The sequence below is a fragment of the Staurois parvus genome, unplaced genomic scaffold (genome assembly GCF_062004578.1).
Source record: "Staurois parvus isolate SC_StPar_1 unplaced genomic scaffold, SC_StPar_1.0 ptg000018l, whole genome shotgun sequence".
NCBI classification, from domain to species: Eukaryota; Metazoa; Chordata; class Amphibia; order Anura; family Ranidae; genus Staurois; species Staurois parvus.
Window position 1 is genome coordinate 6,456,950 of NW_028317814.1, and position 26,341 is coordinate 6,483,290.

General features: G+C 43.2%; 1 protein-coding gene across 1 annotated transcript in view; it reads right to left on the bottom strand.

The window, feature by feature from the left end:
- Positions 1-26,341, bottom strand: part of INTS1 (integrator complex subunit 1) — a 206,492-nt gene that overhangs the window by 171,897 nt on the left and 8,254 nt on the right. Inside the window, exons 2-8 of the mRNA XM_089682295.1 lie at positions 22,438-22,510; positions 21,924-22,001; positions 18,073-18,363; positions 14,141-14,337; positions 8,267-8,404; positions 3,383-3,542; positions 2,175-2,280 (exon numbers count right to left, since the gene is read on the bottom strand). Of these exons, the coding sequence (XP_089538421.1) occupies positions 2,175-2,280; positions 3,383-3,542; positions 8,267-8,404; positions 14,141-14,337; positions 18,073-18,363; positions 21,924-21,981 (950 nt within the window). The 5' untranslated portion in view covers positions 21,982-22,001; positions 22,438-22,510. The remainder of the gene's footprint in view (positions 1-2,174; positions 2,281-3,382; positions 3,543-8,266; positions 8,405-14,140; positions 14,338-18,072; positions 18,364-21,923; positions 22,002-22,437; positions 22,511-26,341) is intronic.

Here is a 26,341-nt window from a genome sequence, read left to right on the forward strand (position 1 = left end):
GATGGGGCACTATTCCTCCCACTGACACCAATGATGGAGCACTATTCCTCCCACTGACACCAATGATGGGACACTATTCCTCCCACCGACACCAATGATGGGGCACTATTCCTCCCACCGACACCAATGATGGGGCAATATTCCTCCCATTGATACCGATGATGGGACACTATTCCTCCTCCCACAGACACCTATGATGGGGCACTATTCCTCCCACTGATACCAATGATGGAGCACTATTCCTTCCACTGACACCAATGATGAGGCACTATTCCTCCTACTGACACCAATGATGAGGCACTATTCCTCCCACTGATACCAATGATGGGGCACTATTCCTCCTACTGACACCAATGATGAGGCACTATTCCTCCCACTGATACCAATGATGGGGCACTATTCCTCCCACTGATACCAATGATGGGACACTATTCCTCCCACTGATACCAATGATGGGGCTCTATTCCTCCCACTGATACCAATGATGGAGCACTATTCCTCCCACTGACACCAATGATGGGACACTATTCCTCCCACTGACACCAATGATGGGGCACTATTCCTCCCACTGACACCAATGATGGGGCACTATTCCTCCCACTGATACCAATGATGGGACACTATTCCTCCCACTGACACCAATGATGGGGCACTATTCCTCCCACTGACACCAATGATGGGGCTCTATTCCTCCCACTGATACCAATGACGAGGCACTATTCCTCCCACTGACACCAATGACGGGGCACTATTCCTCCCACTGACACCAATGATGGAGCACTATTCCTCCCACTGACACCAATGACGGGGCACTATTCCTCCCACTGACACCAATGACGGGGCACTATTCCTCCCACTGACACCAATGACGGGGCACTATTCCTCCCACTGACACCAATGACGGGGCACTATTCCTCCCACTGACACCAATGACGGGGCACTATTCCTCCCACTGACACCAATGACGGGGCACTATTCCTCCCACTGATACCAATGACGGGGCACTATTCCTCCCACTGACACCAATGACGTGGCACTATTCCTCCTACTGCAAAATTACAGTTATGAAGTAGCAACGAAAATAATTTTATGGTTGGGGGTCACCACAACATGAGGAACTGTATTAAGGGGTCGCGGTGTTAGAAAGGTTGAGAACCACTGTGCTAGAGGGTTAAATTACTTTTTTTCTGTAGCCTTTATGGACTTCAGATACAAGATTATGGAGCATCCGTGCAGGTCTACACATCCGCTGTGGCATTGTGAGTGGATCCCACTCCTGTGCTAGATTTGTCATTTACTGTATATTCTAAAGAATGTAATGATAAATTGGAAAGCACCAAAAGCAGATGGGACATGCAGAACTGCATGCATGGGAACAGAGCCAGTAACAACAAAATGGAGACCTTCACAGATTTTAAAAACTGACTCTTTTTATGGGTTACCTGAACACAGTCCGAGACACCACACACACACACACACACACACACACACAATAAAACAGGTAATAAAATTGTGCATGCACGATGATTGCAAACCAGCCTATTTTGTTTCACTTACAGTACACTATTTATATAGCAGGTGGAGTAGTGGGGATAATATGAACAGTATGGAGACCTCCTTTGCAGTCCTCAAGTGATACATCCAGGGGGGTGACTTGATCCACCGTGCGGTTACTTTTTGGATTGGGTTACCCTTTAACTAGTTTATTTTTTCTCAGATGGCTACAAAGCTCTAGGGTACACAGTGTTGCAGAACATCTCTTCCGTGAAGGAAAGTGGCAGAGGGAGCCAGATTCCATTTAGGCTGTGCTAAGTAGTGTCAGTTAACCATGATTAAATGACCAAGACATAATCTGGGAGTCAATGTGTTCATTCCTTGGTTCTTTTCTCTTACAATTGTTGTTGAGAACTGCCTGCTGACATAAAGTACACAATGCATGTAAGTGTGCATATCCAGTACATGCTTGTGCATATTCCCTCAACTGTGCCTACATATGTGCAAAAACCAGCATTTACCCACAGCACATGCACAACCTGGTGAATAACCAGAACACAGACTTGCAAACAGTGAACCAAAATGGTCTGAAACCAAGACCAGGGCAAAACAGCCTAACAAACACCCATGGAATTTCAACATATGCGGAGAATAAAATTGCTTAGGAAGAGATAAAATACCGTGGCATTAGCTGTCCCTCCTCTTCAGGGCTTAGCTTTTCCTCAGCGATAAGCAGCTCACTTTGACTATCCTCCTCCTCTGTCAAGGATGGGTGAGGACTGTTGCCTAATGTAACAATACAAAAAAGATTTTTCTTTCAGTTGTTGGATAATGAATTTTATGATCAACGATAAAAAGAGATATCCAGAGGCCAACCAGATTTACACATTGCAACAAGGCATGTGGTCAACTGCAGTGCCATTCAATGTATAATAACGGTTATTGCACAATGTATCACAGCACATACTGTATTGTAGGATCATGTGCATTGTTTTTGTCTGTTGAGGTGCATTGGCAGCCTATTTAAAAAGAACGGGCTGCCTGCCAGGACTCATTTAGCTTTAAATAGTTTGTTTGGACCAAGCTGGTCCAAACCAACTATGTACCTTTCTACCAGTTCTAAATCCTAACACTGACGTACAAAGCCATCCACCACACTGCCCAAACTACATCACCGATCTAATATCAAAGTACCGCCCAGCACGCACACTCCGCTCCTCACAAGACCTCCTTCTCTCTAGTTCCCTGGTCTCCTCCTCCCATGCCCGCCTCCAGGACTTCTCCAGGGGGTCACCCATCCTCTGGGACTCCCTGCCCCAACCCATCAGATTATCACCTACTCTCCTCTCCTTTAGATGCACCCTGAAAACCCATCTCTTCAGGGAAGCCTACCCCACCCCCTGCTAACTTGCCGACCTCCTCCACTCTTCCTACCACTCCATCCCCCACAGCTATCTCCTCCTGTGCCACCATCCCCTCCCTCCTAGATTGTAAGCTCCAAGGAGCAGGGCCCTCGATCCCCTCATGTTTTGCATTGTATTGGTATTGTTCTGTCACATGTTCTGTCCCCCTTTGTAATGTACAGTGCTGAGCAAACTATTGGCGCTATATAAATACTGTATAATAATAATAACTGCGAGCGCTGTATAAACTGTATATTGCCTCAGCTGTTCTGGCAGCAGGATAAGACCTTCCTGCGGGAACAAAATCAAATGTATACTGTTTATTCAGTGCTCCCAGCCACTGCAACTGTTAGTGAAGTAGATAGTTTGTTCTGACCAGCTTGGACACATTTAGATAGCAGAGGTATAATGCTTGCCTTAAAGTTTTCAACTTCAAAAAGTGAGGCTAAAGTCTGTATTAATAGTATAGTTATACGGGTCAATACCAGCACTGAGGTCTCCTGCAATTCGGCCAGCCTCTCCATGCACTGCCATGCTTTTGGGGGGCATTTTAGTACAGAATGCAGTCTGGATGTTCTCCACAAAAGTCTTGCAGTGAGGGCTATCCACCCAAATCCTCTCTCCTAAAGAGTCTTCTATGTACACCTAAGGAAAACAGAGTAAAAAAAAAAAAATAAAATAAATAAATTATATATATATATATATATATATATATATTTAATTTGAATACATATATTTATTATAATCACCTTCAGTAAAATCAAAGAAAAATTGGAATTTTCCTGGAGTACATCACAGAACACTGGGTATCTTTATATCCATTACAATAAGGTTATTCTGCCACCATCAAATGACTGGACACTGGCGCAAAAGAAAAAAAAAAAGCAATTTTTGTCCATGCATAATCCCTACTAGCTATGCATAGCCTGGTTTTGTAACAATCCTTGAAACAACAAAGGAAGAGGGTTGCAATCCCCGTGTCTTGGGAAATACTCCAAGAAAAGGATTTAACAGGTAAACCAAAAATACCATTTTCTTTATTATACATCCCAGAACACTGGGTATCTTCGTATCCATTACGATAGGGATGTCCCAGAGCACTAAAAACAAGGGGCGGGCAACAGGCAACAAGCCAACAGGCCTTAAATAACCCAACCAGAACAGGTTATAGCCTCACACAGCTGCCTGCAGGACACTACAACAAAGGTCGCCTCTGCACTGGTCCGAATATCCGCTTGGTAAAACTTTCTAAAACTATGAACCGATGACTGGGTAGCAACCTTACAAACCTGAGCTACTGAAGCCTGATGTTCAATATCTTAGGAAGCACCAACATCCATGGTAGAATGAGCTGTCACAAAGAATGAAAGAACTTTGCCTTTTAGACCGTAAACTTGAGGGAATCCATCGAGAAATGGCAGAATTGGAAGCTGCGTGACCTTTCCTTTGGGAAGCACAAAAAGGGAATCAGACTGATGAAGTGCAGCAGCTGACTTCAGGTAAATCTTGACTGCATGAACCACATCCAAGAAATGAAGGGACTTGCACCCCTGACGTCTGAGGTTTAGGACAGAAAGAAGGCAAAACAATAAACGAAGAGACCGCCTCAAGTAAAAAGGATGGCTGAGCCCAAAAAATAACCTTGTCACTGTGGAATACCAGGTATGGTTACAGAAAGAGCAGTTAATTCTGGAACTCTGCAAGCCGAAGTAATAGCAACCAGAAAAATAACCTGTCGTTATTTCGTTATTTAAGGACTAAAGGAATATCCTGGATGGGTTCAAAGTGTGATTTCTGCAATGCAGAAAGTACTACGTTGAGGAACCTCTGAGTCTTAACCAGTGAAAGAACACATCTGACTACTTGTACAAAGGTACGCACAAAATACAAAGCAATGGGTATCCGAAAGAGGACCTCCAAAGCCAAAACCTTACCCTTGACAGTAGTCAAGGCCAATTAAAAATACACCAGGATGCGGCCCACGGCATAATTAAAAGGATGTAGCCCCTGAGACTCACACCAGGCAATAAGACTTCTGTCCCTTGGTAAATCCTCCTCTAGCCTGTCCCTTAACACCCTGCCTTTAACAACCACACTGTTAAAGCCATGACTGTAAAGGAGGATGGAAGATCAAACTTTGTAAAAGGAGGTTGGGTTGATCCAGAAAAGTCCATAGTTTGTCCACCGACAAATTTATGATGTCAGACTGCCACGTTCTCCTAGGCCAGGCTGGGGCTATCAGACTTACTGGAATGCCTTCCACCCAAATCCAGAAAAGCAGTAGAAGCTGTAATGACTGAAAGACACAAATTAGGGAAAACCGATCCCATGGTGTCACCAGAGCATGTACCACAAATGTTCAGGAGTCCCTGGTCCTGGATATGAATCTGACCAGCAATGCATTTCTTGATACCAGGAGTTCCACATCTGCGGTTCCTCACCTCCTGCATAGTTCATAGAACAGCTCTGGGTGAAGAGCCCACTCCATTGGAAGTCAGTCACTGACAGCTGAGAAAAATCTCCCTGACAATTTTCCAGACTGGGAATGTGGACAGTGTGGAAACATGATGTCTTGCCCAAGAAAGGATGAGAGTTGTCTCCTCCTGAGCAGCCTGACTCCTAGTACCTCCCTGATGATTTATGTACGCCACTGTATAGGAGTTCTCTTACAGGGAGACCCTTCAGTTGTATTGACCAATGCACTAGGGCAGGGGTCTGCAACCTTTAAGACATAAAGAGCCACTTGGACCCGTTTCCGAGAGGGAAAAAAAAGACTGGGAGCCGCAAAACCATTGCAACATTTAAAACAAATCCGACACTGCATATATTGCAAAAAACGCTCTGGTCATGAAGGGGGTTTAAGGGCCCAGTAAGCAAAGGGTTAATCAGGGCCACAGTGTATCGTCATAATCACAATCATAGCCTTAGGTCAGTGGTGGGCAACCTTTTTTTTCGACTGAGCCAAATCTCGCCAAAACCACGATTGAAATTTATTTTGAGAGAAACATTTTTAAAACTGAAAATACATCCCCCATATAGTAATTCATCCCCCATATAGTAATTCATCCCCCATAGTAATTCATCCCCCATAGTAATTCATCCCCCCTATAGTAATTCATCCCCCCTATAGTAATTCATCCCCCCTATAGTAATTCATCCCCCCTATAGTAATTCATCCCCCCTATAGTAATTCATCCCCCCTATAGTAATTCATCCCCCCTATAGTAATTCACCCCCCCTATAGTAATTCATTCCCCATATTGTGTGAATTCACTTACCTTTGCTCCGCCCGTTCCTCTCGCTGGGTTCCCGCGCCGTTCTGGTCTTCAGGGCGGACTGTGAGAGGAGAGGAGTTCGTCACGCTGCCCCGCCTACATCCGGGCTGCCCCGCCTACATCCTGACACCCAATGTTTGCCAGCGGGCGCCCGGCACACAGAAGAGCTGCATTAAAAGAGCCACGGCTTGCCGACCCTATTGCCTGTCACCTGGTGGGCAGTGTGCTCCGGAGCCGCAGGAAAGGTGAAAAAGAGCCGCATGCGACTCCGGAGCAGCGGGTTGCCGACACCCGCACTAGGGCAAGCCAAATAACCCTCATTTCAAAAAAGTTGATGGGCAACAAACTCTTCTTTGGTAACCAAGTTCCCTATTTTGAGAGATGGCCAGATCTCCATCCCACTAGGCTGGCATTCGTTGTCAGGACCTTTCATGACAGAAGGAGGACCAATTTTCCCATCCCCAGCATTTGCACATAACTCCACCAGTACATACATAGTCTCCTCCTGGGATGTAAGTGCATGGGGGAGTCCAGAAACTACTTTTTTTTGTCCCGTGCATTTAGCTGGAGGAGCCTGGAGTGAAACTGGGGAAATTAAACCACTCTAAAAGAGGCTACCATCCCTCCCAGAACCCTCATGCAAAGACAGACTGAAGGGTTTCAGACTCTGAAGCAACTATACAAAGTTTGCAGAGTAAGACATTTGTCCTGGGGAAGGATCACTCTCAATTAGTGTCCAAAATCAGACCTACATATTCCAACCTCTGGGTTGGAACGAAGGCTGATTTTTGAAAGCTCTGCATCCATCCAAACTTTTCCAAAGCACCCTTGATATCAGAAAATGTCTTCTAAAGGGAGGAAATTACTGACCAAACAGATTGCACACAGATCTTTTGCATCCAGAGAAACTTGTTGGGTCGCTTGAGATCTAGAATAGAACAAATGCGGCCAATCAGCTTGAGGACTGCAAAGAGTTTCAAATAGAAACAGTGAAATGTTTCACTTTTCGTGACTAAAACAATCACTCCTTATTATGACCTCCAGAAGCAGACTGCTGCCTCAGAGGTAGATCATCTGAGTAACCCACAACAGGCACACCCTGGGTACGCAGGAGACCAGAGTCAATACCTTAGGAAACACCATGGGAACAGTGGACAGGCCATATGGCAGGACGACAAACTAAAAATGTTGGTTTTCCACCGCAAATCACAAGGACCATTGGTGACACTGGAAAACTATAGCTAAGTCTCCAAGATATATTCCAAGAAAATCTACCAGAAAATCTCCCTGTTCTAAAGAGGTAACAACTGAAGAGATTCCTTTTGTAACTTTTGTAATTAGAAAAACTTGCTCAGTCCTTTGAGATCCAGAACAGGACAAATATCGCTGTTCAACTTGGGAACCACGAACAGGTGCAAGGAGAAACCATGAAACTATACTCTTTTTGGGACAGGAACAACCGCTCCTTGTGAAGACAGGTGATTGAGAACCTGAAAAAGACTGTTCTCCTTTGTGAATCTAACAAAACATTTAAGAGCCTAAAGTATAGAGGGGGAAGGTTCTGAAGTTTTGGATTGTAACCGCGAGCCACAACACTACCGACCCAATGTCTGCAATCTCCCCAAACCAAATGAACCTAAAGACTAGCAATCATCTCCCCATCTGAGCAAGCTTGGAAGTCCAGGTCTTCAGAATACTGCTCCCGAAGGGAAATTTGAGGGGAAAAAAACAGCTAACAAAGTAATTGTGCAGAGACTACACAGACATGACAATCACCTAAGACACTAGCAAAAAACTGAGGCTGTGCTGAGCTGACAGGAGTTACGCCTGGATGGGGATTCCGGTCTGTTTTGCCAGTGTCCATTCACCTGAAAGTAGCAGCATAACCCTATCATGAAAAACATGAACATGTCCTGTGATGTAGTCTCCAGTGTCTCCACTGTAACAGAAACAAGAGAGAAGAGGCAGGACATGTTGAAAAATGAACTTAATAGGAAAAAGATTTTACAGAGACTAAAAAAGAAACCTATTAATATGGGAGAAAACAAAAAAACATCTATTTCACAGCTATCTTTAATTCTGCATCTTTCCAACCTTTACAAATATTTCCGGCCAGTTCTCATCTTCTTCGTAGGCTGCCATTAGAAGATTGCAGGCCAGAACGGACACCAAGCTGTTGCCTTTGGCTTTGAAATTTATTGTGGCATCTCTTCGCAGCAAGCTGCACAAAGCCTGCAACACAGCACACATCAATACTAACAATCAAATAGCTGATTATACAGAAGGATATTAGAGATAACCAACTGAGCTCCAGGCAAATAGAACAAAAATGAAAAAACAGTATATCAAGGATAAAAAAAAAAAAAAAAAAAAAATCACTTACATTTTTAAGGATAGGAGAACTTTCACACAGCCTCTCATAAAACCTTACTTACTTTCTTCACTAAAATATAAATACATTTACAGACATTAACCACTTGCCGTCGAACCTATAGCAGATTTACAGCTACAGGGCGGACGTTCTGTGCAAAATCATATATATAAATGTGATTTTGTATTCTCACTGTAGGGGGCACGCACGTGCTACCGGAGCGCCACCTCTGCTGTGATTTGACACAGCAGAAGCCATTCAACAGATGCCAGACAACGGATAAACACTGGCACCAGTTGACCATCAAGGAGAGTGACAGGACACACCTCTACCTATGTAAACAAGGCACAGCTGTGTCCTGTTACCGGTGATGTGCTAGATGGTTGTTCCCTGTGACGCAGGGAATGCAATCTAGCACATCTATTAGTAAAAACACCTCACAGTACATAGTAAAACACTGGTTAGGTACATATTTAACTCTTTGATTGCCCTAGATATTAACCCCTTCACAGCCAGTGTCATTTAATACAGTGACAGTGTATATTTTTAGCACCGATCACTGTATTAGCGTCACTGGTTCCCAGAAAGTGTCAGTTAATGTCAGACTGTCCGCCGCAATATTGTAGTCCTGCTATAAGTTGCTGATCACCAGCATTACTGGTATAAAAAAAAAATCCAGTATATCTTCCACAGTTTGTAGACACTATAACTTTTGCACAAATCAATCAACTTGCTTATTGGGTTTTTTTATTAGCCGATCATGTATTACATATATGCCCCAGGGCCCATAAACATGGATAACAGAACTAGTGCTACTAACGGACTAAGTCATATGTAATATATGGCAGGCCTTGAATTTTCTTACTCGCCTGCTCGCATTTGGCGAGTGGAAATAATGTGGGGGCGAATGTGTGCCGACAGGAGACAGGTAGAGTCTAGAACGTTCCACCCTGAGGAGAGCTCGGTGCGTGCCTTCAGGTGCACAGCTCCCCTTCTCCCGCTATCTCCCACCACCACCTCCCCTGCCGGCAGCCAGGCAAGAGTCACGTGTGCCGGGTGGGCGGAGTCTCCTCTCTGAGCTTCATTCATAAATCCTGAGGCCGGTGACAGCCGCAGCTCGAGGTGAAAAATCGAGCGCAGGAAGGCCACGCCAGGCAGGAGGGCATCGGTGGCCGTCGCAGGGTGTGCACAGTATCTGGTAGGTTGGAGGTGGCCATCCTTGTGTTGGGGATGGGGAGCACCGGCTGCTAAAAGCACACACACAGCCCAATAATAAAACACACACAGCACACAGTTAACCCTTTGATCACATCAGATATTAACCACTTCCTGCCCAGTGTTATTAGTACAGTGTCAGTGCTTTTTATTAGCACTGATCACTGTATTAGTGTCACTGTGGATGTCAGTGGCATCAAGTCAATTCCCCCCCCAGTGTCAGAATGCCCTCCGCAGTCCCGCTATAGGTCGCTGATCGCCGCCATTACTAGTAGAAATAAAATGAAAAATAATCCAGTATCTATACCGCCATTTGCAAACACTATAACTTACACGTAAACCAATTAATTTGCAGGTATTGGGACATGTAGCAGAATACAATTTGGTGTAAATTTATTTGCTTTTTTAAATTTTTTTACTGGACATGTTTAATAGCAAAAAGTAAAAAATATTTTTCAAAATTGTCGGTCTTTTTTTGTTTTTAAATTGATATAATAAAGCTATGTTATAATTGCAGTTTTTTTATATTTTGGACTCTTTATTCTAAAGAAAAATGTAATTTCATAAGCTTTAAGGGGCTGTGATGGGGGCAAGGCCAGGGGTGGGGTTGGAGGCGGACCTGGGCAAGGTTGGGTGGGGCAACTGGTGGAGAGTAAGGTTTGTGCCTGGCTAGTAGGTCTAGACTCGAAATTTTAAGCCCTGATATATAGGATCCCATTGTCCTCAAATAAAATTATTAGGATGTCACAGTAGAGGCTAATTGTGGTAATGAGTTGCAGCCAGTTAGCAAGGAAGGTGCCAATAAATATAGTCATTCACTGGTAGTGGAATCCAAGATGGATATGTGGCAACATCAATTCAATCCACAAATGGTAATCATCATGTATGTTCCTCCAGGGAAGTTATCCAGTGAATGATAGCAATTGGCCAGCGTAAGCAGAGACAGCAGGTCTAGGGGAGATAGGTGCAGCACATACGGAAATTAGGAAGCCGTTAAAGAAGCCAGGCAAGACAAAGTCAGTAATGTCACACATCACATACCATCTGTATTCCTCTGCTATGGGCTCAACCCTAATAGGATCTACTTGGGGAGCCAAACTAGTAGTAATCTCTGCTTCCACAAGCATAGAGACATATATTCTGTCCTGGGAGCTGGCCTCCTTCCGTTTAAGAACTTAGTGCCAAAAGTGTGTCACCACATCAAATGTTTGTCCCATAAAGTCCATGGATCGCCCTACTCCATGCTCCACACTGCACTTCCTAGTCACAGCAAACGCCATTCTCACTGCTCCTATTCGTGGTCAGTAACCATAGTTGGGCATTTGGGGGCGTGACAACATGACATCACTGACGTTCACGACGTCAACACTTTTCGCTTACGTATAAACTAAGCTTGTATGTAAGCGAAACGTGTTGACCTTTGGGGGCGTGAAAAAATGACGTCACTGATGTTCATGACGTCAACGCGTTGCGCTTACATACAAGCTACACTTGTACATAAGCGAAATGCGTTGATATCATGAACGTTAGTGACGTCGTTTTGTCATGCCCTCAAATGTCCTATGTTTACTGACCACGAGGAATAGGAGCAGCGAGAACAGCATTTGCCGTGAATAGGAAGTGCAGAGTAGAGCATGGAGTATGGCAATCCATGGACTGTATAGCCACTTGGATCACTTTTATGTGATTGCGAATTGCCAGCTGAAAACCCAATACCAGGCCCACGACCGTAGCTCCAGTCATGATCCTGATATGATCACTTCAACCCGACGCAGTTTAAAGCGTCCGGCGTACGGAGGGGACGTGATTAAATAAGGTACTCAGTTTACTTTTATATTAAATGAACAACACAGGCTATCCCCGCTTCAGTCTATCCTGAACTCAGCGTCCAGACTCATCCAACTTACCAACCGCTCCACTTCTGCCACCCCCCTCTGTCATTCCCTCCACTGGCTTCCGATGGCCCAAATGCATTAAATTCAAAATACTAACACTGACATACAAAGCCATCCATAATGCTGCCCCAAACTACCTCACCGACCTGATATCCAAATACCACCCAACCCGTATTCTTCGCTCCTCACAAGACCTCCTACTTTCTAGCTCCCTGGTCTCCTCCTCCCATGCCTGACTGCAGGACTTCTCCAGGACTTCCCCCATCCTCTGGAAGTCACTACCCCAAGCCATCAGACTGTCACCTACCCTCCTCACCTTTAGGCGCACCCTGAAAACCCATCTCTTCAGGGAAGCCTATCCCACCCTCACTTAACAGCCGATCTCCTCCACTCCATCCCCCACAGCCACTTCCTTCTGTGCCACTATCCCCTCCCTCCTAGATTGCAGGCTCGAAAGAGCAGGGCCCTCGAACCCCTCGTGTATTGTCTTGTTACTGTATTGTCTCATGTTCTGTCCCCCACTATAATGTACAGTGCTGAGCAAACCTTTCTGGCGCTATATACAGTATAATAATAATTACAGTGGCATGATCTTTTTACATATATATAAGAGATGATGGCAATTAAACATTGTATGTTTATTATTGTTTTAACTGTCAAGGATTGGAAGACTCCTCCCCAGCCTGAAAGACTTAAGTCTTTAATAAGAATTTTCCAATTGTAAGGAACTAAAGAATATTTTCTGAGTGTTAGAGCTGAAGTGGCGATCCACCAGACAAAAAAAGTTCTTGCTTGGATGGATATGAGTATGGGTAAGTCCAAGAAAAAAAAAGTCTGCTTTTTCTATGCTGACAGAATGTTTTGTTGCAGAGTTCTCAAGAGGAACTGGGTGAAAGGTACTGCCTCGAATGAAGCTACCATTACAGTTGTTGAACTCTTAGTAAAAAAACTTTTTTTTCCTGGAAATAGACTTGATTGGGATGTATATAGGTCAGACCCACGCCTTTTAGGCTCAGGAAATGAGTTATCTTGTGGACATTTGTTTAGAGTTGCAGAGGGAGATGAATTGATACTAAAAGATAGTCTTCTAGATAGCCTGTTACATGGGTGCCCTGGGTTCTGAGAAGGCTGAGCAAGGGTGTTCCAGTGATTGTAAACCCTCACCTTCTAAATCAACCTAAGTGTGTGTGTGTGTGTGTGGGGAAGGGCGGGTGTCAGTACAAGTCTGATCATTGGAGGACAGTAGGCTGTTTCCAGCATAGCCATAGAACTGACCACGTTGTTTTCTACTGCATAGTGTGGTCAGTTTTTATTAGGAAAGCAGAGGAACTGGCAGGATCACCAGGGATTTCACACAAAGTATGCACTAAAAAAAGAACAGGATACTTTTTCATACAAGTACATGGTACAGCAGACACATATCAGGAATATGAAATGTTGGGTTTACATACTCTTTAAGACCTTCATGAATACCCTGGGAGCAGGGGACAGGCCAAACAGCACTGTGACAAACAAGAGGTGGTCGTCTGTCACCTCAAAGTTAACAAATCTCAGATGAAATGGGTAAATAGGAACGTCCAGATAGATATCCTCAATGTCCAAATGTCCACGTACAGGGGTTTGACAAAACAATGGAAACACTACATGATTTTCAGGTGTGAAAGTGATGATGTTTCCTGTTGAAAGTGTTGTTACATTCTTTTGTTTCTGCTGTGTAATCAGAAACCTAGCTAACAGGTGAGAAGCCTCACTTCAGTCATTCACTGCGTGTCAGAGCTTTCTGAGCTTCAAGGAGGGCAAACTGTTGGTAAGAAAATAACTGTTGCAAAAGTGACTGCAGAGCATGATCTTGTTATGATCTGATACTTTTTTCAAAACATCAGTGGTTTGTTAACATCTGGTGACAATAGAGAGGATCAGGTTGTTCCGGTCCCTGATCAGCTCTATGGTCAGATCCTCCTGGTGGAAAGGGATATTCCTCCCGCCCGCCACTTGGAAAAGCAATCCAGTGGCTTCTTAGCCGCTAGGGCTGCTTTTACAAGGAAGCCAACCACCGGCTGAATAAAACGATCCCGGGATGATGCCAGCAACATCCCAGTATAACCAATCAAAGCTGGGTGACATACCCATATGTCGCTTAGCGTTAAGTGGCTATTCTGAAAAGTCCATTTTATTTTTCCAAAGGCATGTTTCCTCTGAACTAACTGCTGTAGGAGAGAGGTGCATTGCATTTATGAGTGTTTACATGCATTTCTGTGCATTGTGGTACAAACATGTTGCATAAAAACAGCTCTGAAACGCAGAGAAAAAAATTTCTTGTGTCAACATAACACATAGAAAACTATTGCTTTCTATGTGTCATTGCAGTTACCTGCATTTTTCCCATGAAGAAAAATGCAGGTGACTGCACACAGTTTGAATTGACCCTATTATACAAATGTGCTACAAAACATCATCCATATGCACATACATAAAGACAAGCCTCACCTCTATGACCCCCTCTGTTGCGAATATATTGGGCTTCATTTTTGCCAGGTACATTAAACTTAAGTACAATGTAGGATCTGGCTTTGCTCTGTTCATTTTGAGTTGCTTTACTGCTCCGCAGAGTACCCCTTCGATCCGGTCATCATTGCCATCTTGTTCAGAAGCCTCAATATCGTCTAGCAGAGATGCTGGAGGAACTGAAAGAAGGGGAAGAAAGGATCATTAGGCTTTTTATTGAAAAGTATTTGCAAAGACAATTCCTGATGAAGCAAAATTTATAAGGAAACTATTAACACATAATACTAATGCACTCAACTGTCACCATCTGAAAGTAACTGAAATTTCCCTTGATCCCATGTAAGTATCTCAAAGTAGTGCTTTCAAACCACCTTTGGGAAGGGGCTACGGATGCTGGCCAATACCCTGCTCTAAGGGCCAGCTGCTGGCTGTGCTAATACCCTGTTCTAAGGACCATTCTTACCTTAGAGTTCCAATAACATGTAAATTACACCCATTAGTGTGTGGTGGTGTCATTCAACTAGACCTCAAATACTAAAGCAATGCACATGGAACCCAAAAAAGTTACCATGTGTTGCAGCGCACTGAAGTACAAAAAAAAATTGTGCAGGTTTTGGTCTGTTGGGGTGCATTGGCAGCCCATTCAAATAAAACGCACTGCCTTAATGCTAAGAACATTAAGGTGTAAGTTAAACACACCGCTTAAGGCCACCTAGGTTTTAATGGGTCCTAAGTGATACACTATCTGCATGTAAAGCTTCATGTGGACAAATGATGCAAAATAAACAGTCACTCATAGAATGAACCAAGCACAACAATGAAGTGCGTTTGACTTTTGTATGTTAATCTGGAATGCTATAGATTGTTGACTCTTATATAAACTTCTCTAAAAATGCAGCTTACATTTTTATATCCACTGATGCTCAAAGTGGATGTGATGGGAATAAAGTAGGGATGTGAATACTGGGGTTTATTTACTAAAGCTGGAGAGTGCAAAATCTGGTGCAGCTGTGAATGACAGCCAAGCAGCTTCTAACTTCAGCTTTTTGAATTAAGCTTTGACAAAAAGCCAGGAAGCTGACTGGTTTCTATGCAGAGCTGTACCAGAATTTGCACTCTACAGTTCTAGTAAATCAACCCCAATGTCTTTATAATCAAGCATGTGCATGAAAAAAGGGTTCGTTTACCCTTGTGTTGACCTTTGAAAAACAACCTGCAGTACACCTGTGCAGGTACTATCCACCAAACACAACACATGTGTATTATCCCATTTGACCACCATGTTCGCTTTGGGTCCATGGTAAAATTGCAGCTCAGCCATCAATTTTTAACGCCCTTAACTGTAAGTGTAAACAAGGCCTTAGAGGGTTTAGCTAGAAATCCCTGGCCTGTATAATCCCAGGTGTTTCAGGGCTTTCCAGGATTTTATTCACCTGGATGGCCTGGTATATTAAAGCAATTCAAGGGTGAAAGATGTTTATCTTTTTCTCATGGAGTTAGCAAGTTATAAATGAGACCTCTGGGGTGTATGCCATGTCTATAGGTGGCTGAACATGAAAATACGTGCCCTTTAGTTCTTGTTTAAAGCCCTGGAACCAGTGAGCCTAATGAACCCTTCCACTGTGTGATACAGAATCTACACCTGTAAGGAGCCCATAAAACCCCCCATCCACACAGTTATTCCCAGTTTTTTACCAATCAGGCGATGATTAAGATGTCCAAAAGCAATGAAAAAAAAAAAAAAAAAAAGAAGGACAGCACAGCAAAAAAACTGCCAACAAGCCCACAAACATAAGGGTAAAATACCCTAACTGGACAGCTGCTTGCACCTTATGGTCGAAGCTTGCATCAGCAGAGGCTCAATCATCCAACTGGTGAGGCCTGGTTCACACTGTGCATTTGGGTCATGGGCGCAGGAAATCGCATCAATTCTTACACCTGCAGCCGAACTGCGCAGTTCTAGCGAGACGCGCGGGGCTACCATTCATTCTGAATGGCACCAACACGCATCTCAGCCTGCAACTCGATAGCGTCAAAAAGACCATGCCGTTTCCCTGCGACCATGTTTTTAACCATTAGCCTCCCGGCCTATAGCCGTTTGGCGGCCGCAAAAATGCTCTAGCTTTCCGGGTGCACGCCATTTGGCGTCCTCCCGCACATGCAGTTTGCGCGGTTGCAGAACCGCGCAGCGGCGCGATCTGTCACCGGCCGTGTACCTCGGACACGGCCGATGACAGATCTGAGTACCGGCCCCCGTTGCCAGTACCATGTGACCTGCTGTGACCAATCACAGCAGGTCACGACAGTTGTATACAATGGATGGCTTCATTCATGCCATCCATTGTATACTAGTGCCTAGCTGTGAATGGTCACAGCAGGTCACATGCACATGTCATGTGATTAGCTGTGGCCAAATCACAGCTAAGCACAAAAAAAAAAAAAAAAAAACCTGAATGAATCGATGTCATTCAGGTAAATGCTTGCTTATAGCAAAGTAATTCCTTGCTATAAGCAAATTGTGTAAAAAAAAAAATAAATAAATACAGCCATAAGCTCCTGTGGATAAACAAATATGAAATATAAACAAATGACAGGAGCTTCAGATGTTCACTGGATCATAAATCCTGAAGATTCTAGTACAATATTTCGCTTACCACAGGAACATACAAACTGAGCGGTGTATGTATGTCATCAGGTATACCATCAGCGAATGGAAAGGCCTGGACAGCAATGCGGGCAGTAACCGGTCATCCACGGTAGACACTCAGGGATATCAGCAAACACTCGGGGGTCACATCTGGCTCACCGGTGGGTCCAACCACATCCAGCCTCCTGGTGGTACTTCTCCTGAGATGATCCACCTTGCATGGCTCGCAAATAACGAGCCAAAAGGCAAAATGGTACTAATAGTGAAGCCGAAACATGTTAGGGGATCCACCCAGCAGACGCCACTAACCACCAGGGAGCCATTAACTACCAGGGATCCTGGAATATACCTGGAAATACCCGATGTTAGCTAAAATGTGAGTTGTATGCTAATTTTATTTTGGAGATATCAGAATAAAGACGTGCTTCACGATTAGTACCATTTTGCCTTTTGGCTCGTTATTTGCAAGCCGTGCAAGGTGGATCATCTCAGGAGAAGTACCACCAGGAGGCTGGACGTCGTTGGACCCACCGGTGAGCCAGATGTGACCCCCAAGTGTTTGCTGATATCCCCGAGTGTCTACCGTGGATGACCGGTTACTGCCCGCATTGCTGTCCAGGCCTTTCCATTCGCTGATGGTATACCTGATGACATACATACAACGCTCAGTCTGTATGTTCCTGTGGTAAGCACAATATTGTACTAGAATCTTCAGGATTTATGATCCAATGAACATCTGAAGCTCCTGTCATTTGTTTATATTTCATATTTGTTTATCCACAGGAGCTTATTGCTGTATTTATTCATCACATATAAGACTTTTTATGCTCAATTTGAGGATATTGTGTTCCAGCGGATATGCTGTGATTTAATGTTTTAGTATTATTTATTATAGCGCTGCATACCCCAACTACTGTTATTATAAGTTTACTTGTAGGTAAAAGTATAAACATTGAGCTTACTACCACTTTAAAATATACTTTGATAAAACTGAAAGAGTGATTTAAGAAAAAAAAAAAAAAAAGGTATAAGTATATAGTATAATGGTAAAAATGTCTTTGAAGATTCATAAACTACTAGTAATACTGAAGGTCACAACATTATGAAAAGAAAACAGCTAAAGACAACTTCAGAGCCAGTAATGAAAGCAGCAAAAGATACTTATAAACAGCGTGTATGCAATCTAAGAAACTACTTGTTGACCTGCACCGCATATTCAATCCCAAGCAAATACAGAACATGTCCTAGAGTAAACAGGCATTGGCACCTTCAATTGGGACAACAGATGGCTCTTTGATAGATGGTGAGATCGCTCTCTTCTCAGCTACAGCTGCCTCAGCCAATCGCCCTAAGGCACTCAAAGGGGTACTCGATGAAAGTTTGGGCCGTTTACTGAGTCCGGGCAATCCTGAAGTGCTGGCTAATGCAGCTGAGGCCTCTCGCTTCCGTTCAGAGGTCAGACCAGAAGCAGCTGGCTTAAGAAGATTGGAGGGGGCTTTGGAGTCACTGGTTTGTCCCTTGGAGCCCAGAGCAATAAAATCTCCTGGAGGCGGATGACCTGCATGTGAAAGAGAAAGAATAAATATACATACAAATCACAAACTAAAGAAAACATATAGCTACAATAAGATATAACTGAACCATCAACTAATCATGCATGCAAATGGATGAAGATGATCAGTTGATTTAAAGGAGTTGTAAAATGAAAAGTTAAATTAGGGGTTTTTTTTTGTATTTTACCTGTATGCAACCTCTGCTGGGATATATTCTTTTATTTCATTACTGATTGCAAACCTGTATCATATATTATCATCATATACTAATATTCTCTTCTATGTTTAATGTGAAAAAGAAAAAAAAAATCAAATAAAAAGATATGATCGGAATAAGTTTTTTTTATTCTGCCTGCAATAATATTTTTGTGTGTCTTCACATACGTATAAAGTAAAAAAATATACCTCATCTCCAACCTTTATTTAAATTCCTTATTCCTTGTGTGGTTTGTTATAGTGGGACGTATAGGGGTTTATTTGTTAAGCTGGAGAGTCCAAAATCAGACTCACTTCTGCATAGAAACCAATCAGCTTCCAGGTTTCATTGCCAAAGCTTCATTGAACAAGCTGAGGTTAGAAGCTGATTGGTTTCTATGCAGAAGGGAGTCTGATTTTGGACTCTCCAGCTTTAGTAAATAAACCCCATAGTGTATGTAAACGTAAATCTATTTTCTAGTATGTCTGACATCATGTCTTATTGTATAGTTTTGTTTTTTTATAAATTAATCTGTTATAAAGTTTCTTATATGGAGATTCTGCCAGTAGCAGCACTTTCATTTTCAGCCTGGCAACACGAAACCTGACCAGAAATGTTTATTTTCTTGTTTAGTCAGTGAATTCCTTGATCCACCATAACCCCCACTACCATAGGGACTTTGTATTCTGATAGTGACACCAGCATCTGTCAAAATACACCGATAAGTGGCTGCAGCCACTGATCGAGAAGAAAATCCTAGCATTTCCCTTCGACAAAGAACAAACGATCGACTTCTGCTGATGCAGGGACCACCACACACCGACCGAAATTCAGACAATTCAGCAGGGTTTCAATTAGTATACGGCCAGCTGAAGCAATTGCCTTGCAATTAGCTGCAAGTATGTCAGCCCTGCGGACTCATGCAGTTGGCTGTTGGGTTCATGTGTAGGCCTGACATGCAGATTTATGGCCAATTGAAGGAGTGAGCATAGCAGGCTAACACCAGACGCTTGCACAGTAGCTATTGTTCACTCCTAGCACATTTCCTATTTCTTAGGCAACATTCTATTAAAAAAAATTATAATAATAAGCTTTATATATTGACCATCCCCCCCACAAAACAACTGCTGGAAGTGTAAGGGTGGTGCTGGAGCGGTTAGAACCACAGATGAGTGTGCTTAAATAAAGCCATAGATGGCTCCTAGATTGTAAGCTCCCAGGATCAGGCCCTCCTATCCCTCTTGGATTGAACTGTATTGTTGCTGTATTGTCTCCCGTTATATTGTAAAGCGCTGAGCAAACTGTTGGTGCTATATAAATCCTCTATAATAATAATAATAATGGCTGGGATTTAAGCCAATTCCACCTGAGTCAGCCAAACCTCAAGCCACAGTTGGCTCTGTCGGAACCACTCAGCTTTCCGAAGTCCATTTAAAGACCTTATGAGCTGCGTAGAAATTTTTGGCCAAACAGTGACTGCAATCTATAAGATGCAGTCACTGTTCAGGTATTTAGGCAGCTGCAGCTGTCTGGATACTGTAATCAATAGTTTAGCTCCCCCTTCCTCTCATTAGTTGTTTAATGTGGATAAAGGCATCTACTGATTTCCTTTCATTCAACCCGCAAACCCGAGAAATGTAAACGTGTATGGCCAACTTAAAGGAAAAGTTCACCTTTGGAAAATGTTACATGCTCCAACTGCAAGAGTGCTCATAGTCCATTGATCTACCTGCGGTCAAGTAACTGCCTGCTTGTACGAGGTATGGGCAAACAGCTATGCTAAAAGTCTGTAGGAGCCTGAGACTGCATCCGCGATCTGTTGATGGTGAGTGCAATGCTCTGTAGGCTTCTTAGAACAAAAAAGTCACATCTTTTTACCTGCAAAAAATTGCATTTACTATTATTTGTTCAAAGGGTGAACTTATCCTTTAACGGCTCAATCTGAATTCTGATATTGCCATGACAAACTCTCCCAATCAAAAACATGTAAGATCACAGGGATTTTGGATTCGTATCGCCCGACGCCTGGGACATGTAGTTCCGGGTGCCGGCCAGGTAGTTTTCTTCCTTCAGCCCTGCTGCGGGCAAGCAGCGGGCTCACTTGTCAGGTGAAGCAATCAGCGGCAGCTGATTTGCCCATATGCGGGTCTGGCTCGCCATCGGCTAGAGGGGAGGGAGAAGAGCGGACAAGTCCGCTCCCCTCCTTCTTGTGCTGACCCGGAAGTGATGTTATGATGTCACTTCCGGGTCCCCATTGAGAGATTGTAATACAATCCCCAGGAATGAATGTAATATGGTGAATGTGCACCACATTACATTCAGTGGAGCAGAGGGGAGACATGAAGGGTCTTTTAGACCTTGGATGTCTCAAAGAGAACCTGTCACCAAAAATCATCACATAGGGGACTTTGTCCCCTATGTGATGGGAAAAAAAAAAAAGTGAAAGTATTTGTTTTTTTTTTTTGTAAAAAATGAAAGTTACACCCAAGAACATACCATCCCCCTCCCCAAAAAAAAAAAAATTGCGACCCCCACATATATGAATGTACAAACTTAAACGCACACGCTGGTGTGACTACGCATGAAACCGTCGATTGCTATACACCGCGCACGCCAGAATGAGAGCCATAATTCTAGCTTCAGACCTCCTCCATAACGCTAAACTGGTGACCTAAAAGGGACTTTAAAAATGTCATCTATAGAAAATACAGGGTACTGAAGTTCATCACCATTTCACGAACGAGCACAAATTTAAGGTTTGACAAGTTGGATGTCTATTTACTCGCTGCAACCTCAGCTTTTATATTTTACAAAAAAAAAGGGGTAATTTATTGCTTTTTTGTGCCCTAAAATTAACTTACTTGTATTTTTTACTAAAATTTTTCAGTAAAATCATACGACATAACAATTGGAACTACCACTGTTTTATTATCTAGGGACTCTGCTTTCAGAAAATATATGTTTGGGGGTTTTATGTAATCTTCAGGCCTAAAATGATTTTTTAAACGACGTGTGCAAAAAATGCAAAAACGGCTCTGGCAGCGAAAGGGATAAAGTATAAGCCCTGACCCACCCTTTCCTGACGAGCAGCCAATCGCTGTTCATTACACTGCAAGGTCTCTCTCCTCCCTGCTAGTCCCCGGGTGCGGTGCTTGAGACAGGCAGGGAGGGGAGGAGGAGGAGGCACAATGTTTTTATCAGGACAAGTAGATTGTTATGAGGGATAAGTAGATTGGGGCCCCGATTTAGTCCCTGGACAAGTCGTATTTTCAAACATTTCCATACCCCTGGATCAGCACCAGCAAAACCAAGTTAAAGAGGTAACAGTTACATGAATATAAACTCTTGAGCTTAAAATTAACACTGTACCTGATGATTTTGCAGCAGAGCTGGGCCGACGCACGGTGGTTGCCTTTGGACGATTCATCTTGTTCCAAACTGTTAAGGCTGTGATTTGTATAAGGTATTAATACAATAAAGTGCATTTTGCAACCATCTACTAAACTTTGGAGAAGGAAAACAGCATGTATTAACAGCAAAAGTTCAGGTAACTGAGAGGGCAGCAAATGTAAAACCTTTTGAGGCACACTGCTTTCAACTTTTAGCAGCAAGAGTCGCTCTTAAATTAGGCACAGCTAAATAAGGGAGAGAACAAAGAAGAGAGAGTGGAAGCACACGAAAGAGAGGGAGAAGGGGCATACAAAAGAAAACATGAGTGGGAGCACACAAAAAGAAGAGGAGGGATGGGGAAAAAAAAAAAAAAAAAAAAGACAGCAGGAACGCACAAGAGCGAGCAAGTGGGAGCACATGACAGAGAGCGGGAGCACACAAGAGGGAGGGAGCACATGAGAGAATGAGAGCAAAAAATAGAAAAAATGAATACCTTAACTGCCAAGGGTTTCTGGTTCATATTATGACATCTATTGGGTTGCTGAAGCCATTTACATTTTTTTAATCTGCCAAGAAAAAAAACATAAATCAAATTCAAACAATACACAAAGGTTATACAGGATATGTATATGCTGTTTATTTCAGACACAAAATGAATTCAAATAAATAAACAACAACTTAAAGTGGAGCTAAAAGCCTAGATTGAAAGCAGAGTTACAGTCACACTGTAATATACAGCCACTCACCTGTCCCTTGATCCTGCGGTGTCCTCCCCACACCCTATTACACTGGCCGTCCGGTGTTCCTGGCGCCAGCACCTTCAGTGTGGGCACCCAGCTGTGACTGCTTGCGGTTTCACAGCTGGGTGCCCACTGCACATGTGACAGTAGCACTACACTTTCTGAATGGTCCTGTAGTCTTCTGGTACCTGTCACGTGTTCCAGAAGACTACAGGGAGGGAGGGCAGTTTCCACTTCAGATTGCGTACATGATGGCAGCGGCTACCTGTCAATTTCGGGTACTCACTCCTTCCCACTCAACAAAGGTGCTAATCCTTAATGGTGAGCGCGGGACCAGTCTTTAAAGCGAAACTTCCCCCTTTTGGGTGGGGCTCCACTTTAACAGTTCCAAAAAAAGTTACATTCCCAGGACGTGCCGCTGTTACAGTTGCTTGTGCTCTCAAACAGTCAAATGGCTAGTGTTATGACTGACGTATCTGCAGAATCATGGCAGTTGAAGATCAAACAAGGGCGAAGCTTCCTTGGCTGAAAACGATAGGAGGGTTTAGTTTCAGAAGGTGAAAACTTGCAAAAATAAGTCTCTCTGATCAGTCCCTTCCACCTCCTGTGGCTTTGTAACATTAACTAAGAATACCACTTATAAAGCAGCATTAAAGGACCCCAAAGTAAAAAGGGGAACAATCAGAATGAAGAAAAAAATGACCTATAAAAGTCATGTTACCAGCCTTTCCTCTAGTCATAGTCTTCTCTTTGCAGCACTAAGTATTCAGCGGCACACCACAGGCTTCACAAATGTGCTGTAAAATGTAACCAAGTGTGCAGTAACTTAGCAGTGTATAACAAAGAGCAGACAGCAGTACCAGTTTTTCACTATAAAGTATCAAGGATGGCTCCAATGACTAACAGAGAACTGAAGGAAATCCACGGGCCAAATTCATGGCATGACATTGGTATACACATAATACAGCACCTCAGGGTATAGGGCTCGATAAGAGGTAATAGCTATCTGTAAGTGTTAAATGTACACGTTACTTAGCATATGTTGTATGTTCTTCACATGAATGTCTTCATACATCCTCTTTAAAGCGGAGTTTCACTCACTCTGTAAAAAAATAAAAGTCAGCAGCTACCAAAACTGTAGCTGCTGACTTTTAAAAAACAGACACTTACCTGTCCCACGATCCCGCGGTGCCCCCGCAGCAGCCCATTTCACCAGCCGTCCTATATTCCAGGCGCCGGCATCTTCAGTGTGGGCACCCGGCTGTGACAGATCCCCCCCACCAAAGGTGCCAATCCTTAATGGGGAGCGGGGGAACAATCTTTAAAGCGGAACATACCCTTTTGGGTGGAACTCCGCTTTAAGGCATAACATTCTTGTCCTGTCTTGGGTTCTCCTTTAAGTAAAGATTGGTATACATCGACCAAAAAAAGAATGGCTCAGCAGGTACCAGCCAACATTCGGTACGTTTGTGCTAGCTTCTGATGAACGGTCATGCTTTAAAACCAGCATTCAATCATTGCTTGCAGCCAATGCAGGGGAGAGCCCTGCATCATACATCATTTGTGTTGATGCGGGGATTTCTCAGTTTTTTTCCTTCAACTCACTGGTTGAACGTAAAAAAACGGAACGTGTATACCCAGCTCAAGGGCAAATTCACACACACAGTGCATTGATCTGCATTTTAGTGCAGCTGATCAAGAGAAGGACATTTGAAAACCAATTTCCAATGTGTCCTATTTACACCATAACGCTGGGGTGATCTGCGTTGCGGTAAAATGCAACATGTACACATTTTAGGGCAAAGCAATGGATGTAAGCAGATGTCAGTGGGGGAAAAAAAAAAAAAGAATCACTTTCTGTAGGACCCCTAACAAGACCTATGACTCCTGGCCTGACCCATAGCCCTTGACACCCTGACCCTACATATGACCCTCGCTCTAAACTTAAACCCAACTCACAAAAAACAGAGCACAAATCCACACATATGATATATGTCCTCCCTCATCACATTTCATCCCCACACATAGGATGTATGCTTTAGTGTGCACAAATATGCATGTCAACAAACGTCCAAATGTATGTCAACGGTAGTCTGTGCGCAACTAAAATGGAAGGAAATGTTTCATATTCAAATCCATATTCCATCCATTTTAGATCACGTCTGTGTGAACTGGCCCCAAGTCTTCCTCGTCATGCATCATACTGGTTAACAAAAAGAGATGCAGCATTTACATGCCCAGTTGTGGCTGTCAGTAAGGTTTAGTGTATCCTTGAGGTTATGTCACACATGTCAAAACAGCCAGACATATAGAAAGACAAAAGCATAAGCTGCTGTCTGAATACCAGTGTAAAGACACTGCCATAGCTCCCTGACAACAGCCACCAATGGGCTGACACAACCATTTCTCTAAAGTGGTTCAGCAAGCAAGAGCAAATACGATTTGTTGGTTTTGGTAACGTGTATGCATAGCCAAAATTTTTTTTTTAATTTAACGACTTCAAAACCGGGCACTTTACCCCCTTCCTTAGCAGGCCATTTTTCAGCTTTCAACCCTCTCATAGTTTGAATGACAATTGCGCGGTCATGCAACACTGTACACAAACTAAATTTTAGTCCTTTTGTTCTCACAACTAGAGCTTTCTTTTGGTGGTATTTAGTCACCACTGGCTATTTTATTGTTTGTATAATAAATGAAAAAAGAACAGACAGTACATGTATTCCCCAAATTACCACTTTTTGTTAGTTGCGGCCCTAGTTGCCAGTACAAAACAAGTGTTTGAATGGGAACAGAAAATGAGGGGATTGTCAATTTGCTTTAGATAAAATTCCTTACTTCCTGTTGTGTTCTTTGGACAAGAGGTGAAGGAACATAAACAGCAAAACACTTGAGTTGCCTTCCAGGATAGTGCTAGCTTCCAGACCCTGCTCAAAAAATTAGAGGACTGTGGGAGGGGGCCTCTTTTCAATGCCTTCTTATTCTTTTTAATGTCATGTATTAGTACTTCAAGCAGTAGTAACTCGCGGCCTTTAAAAAAAATAAAATAAAAATAGCATAATATGCATCACATTACACCCTGTTCCAAATTATTATGCAAATTCTATTTAAGTGTCACAAAGATGAAATATTTTGTTTTTCAGTTTAACTCATGGATGGCATTGTGTGTCAGGGCTCTTTTGATCACTGAAAACAATCTGGGACACCTATGATAATTAGATTGGCCGGTGAGCCCAATTTAAGGAAAAACTACTAAAGGACGGTGTTCCACATTATTAAGCAGATCACCATTTTCAAGCAATATGGGGAAGAAAAAGGATCTCTCTGCTGTCAAAAAGAGTGAAATAGTTCAATGCCTTGGACGAGGTATGAAAACATTAGATATTTCACGAAAACTTAAGCGTGATCATCGCACTATTAAGAGATTTGTGGCTGATTCAGAGCACAGACGGGTTGGTGCAGATAAAGGCACATTGAGGAAGATTTCTGCCAGATCCATGCATCGGATCAAGAGAGCACCTGCTAAAATACCATTACATAGCAGCAAACAGATATTTGAAGCTGCTGGTGCCTCTGGAGTCCCACGGACATCAAGGTGTAGAGTCCTCCAGAGTCTTGCAACTGTGCATAAACCTTCTATTTGGCCACCACTAACCAATG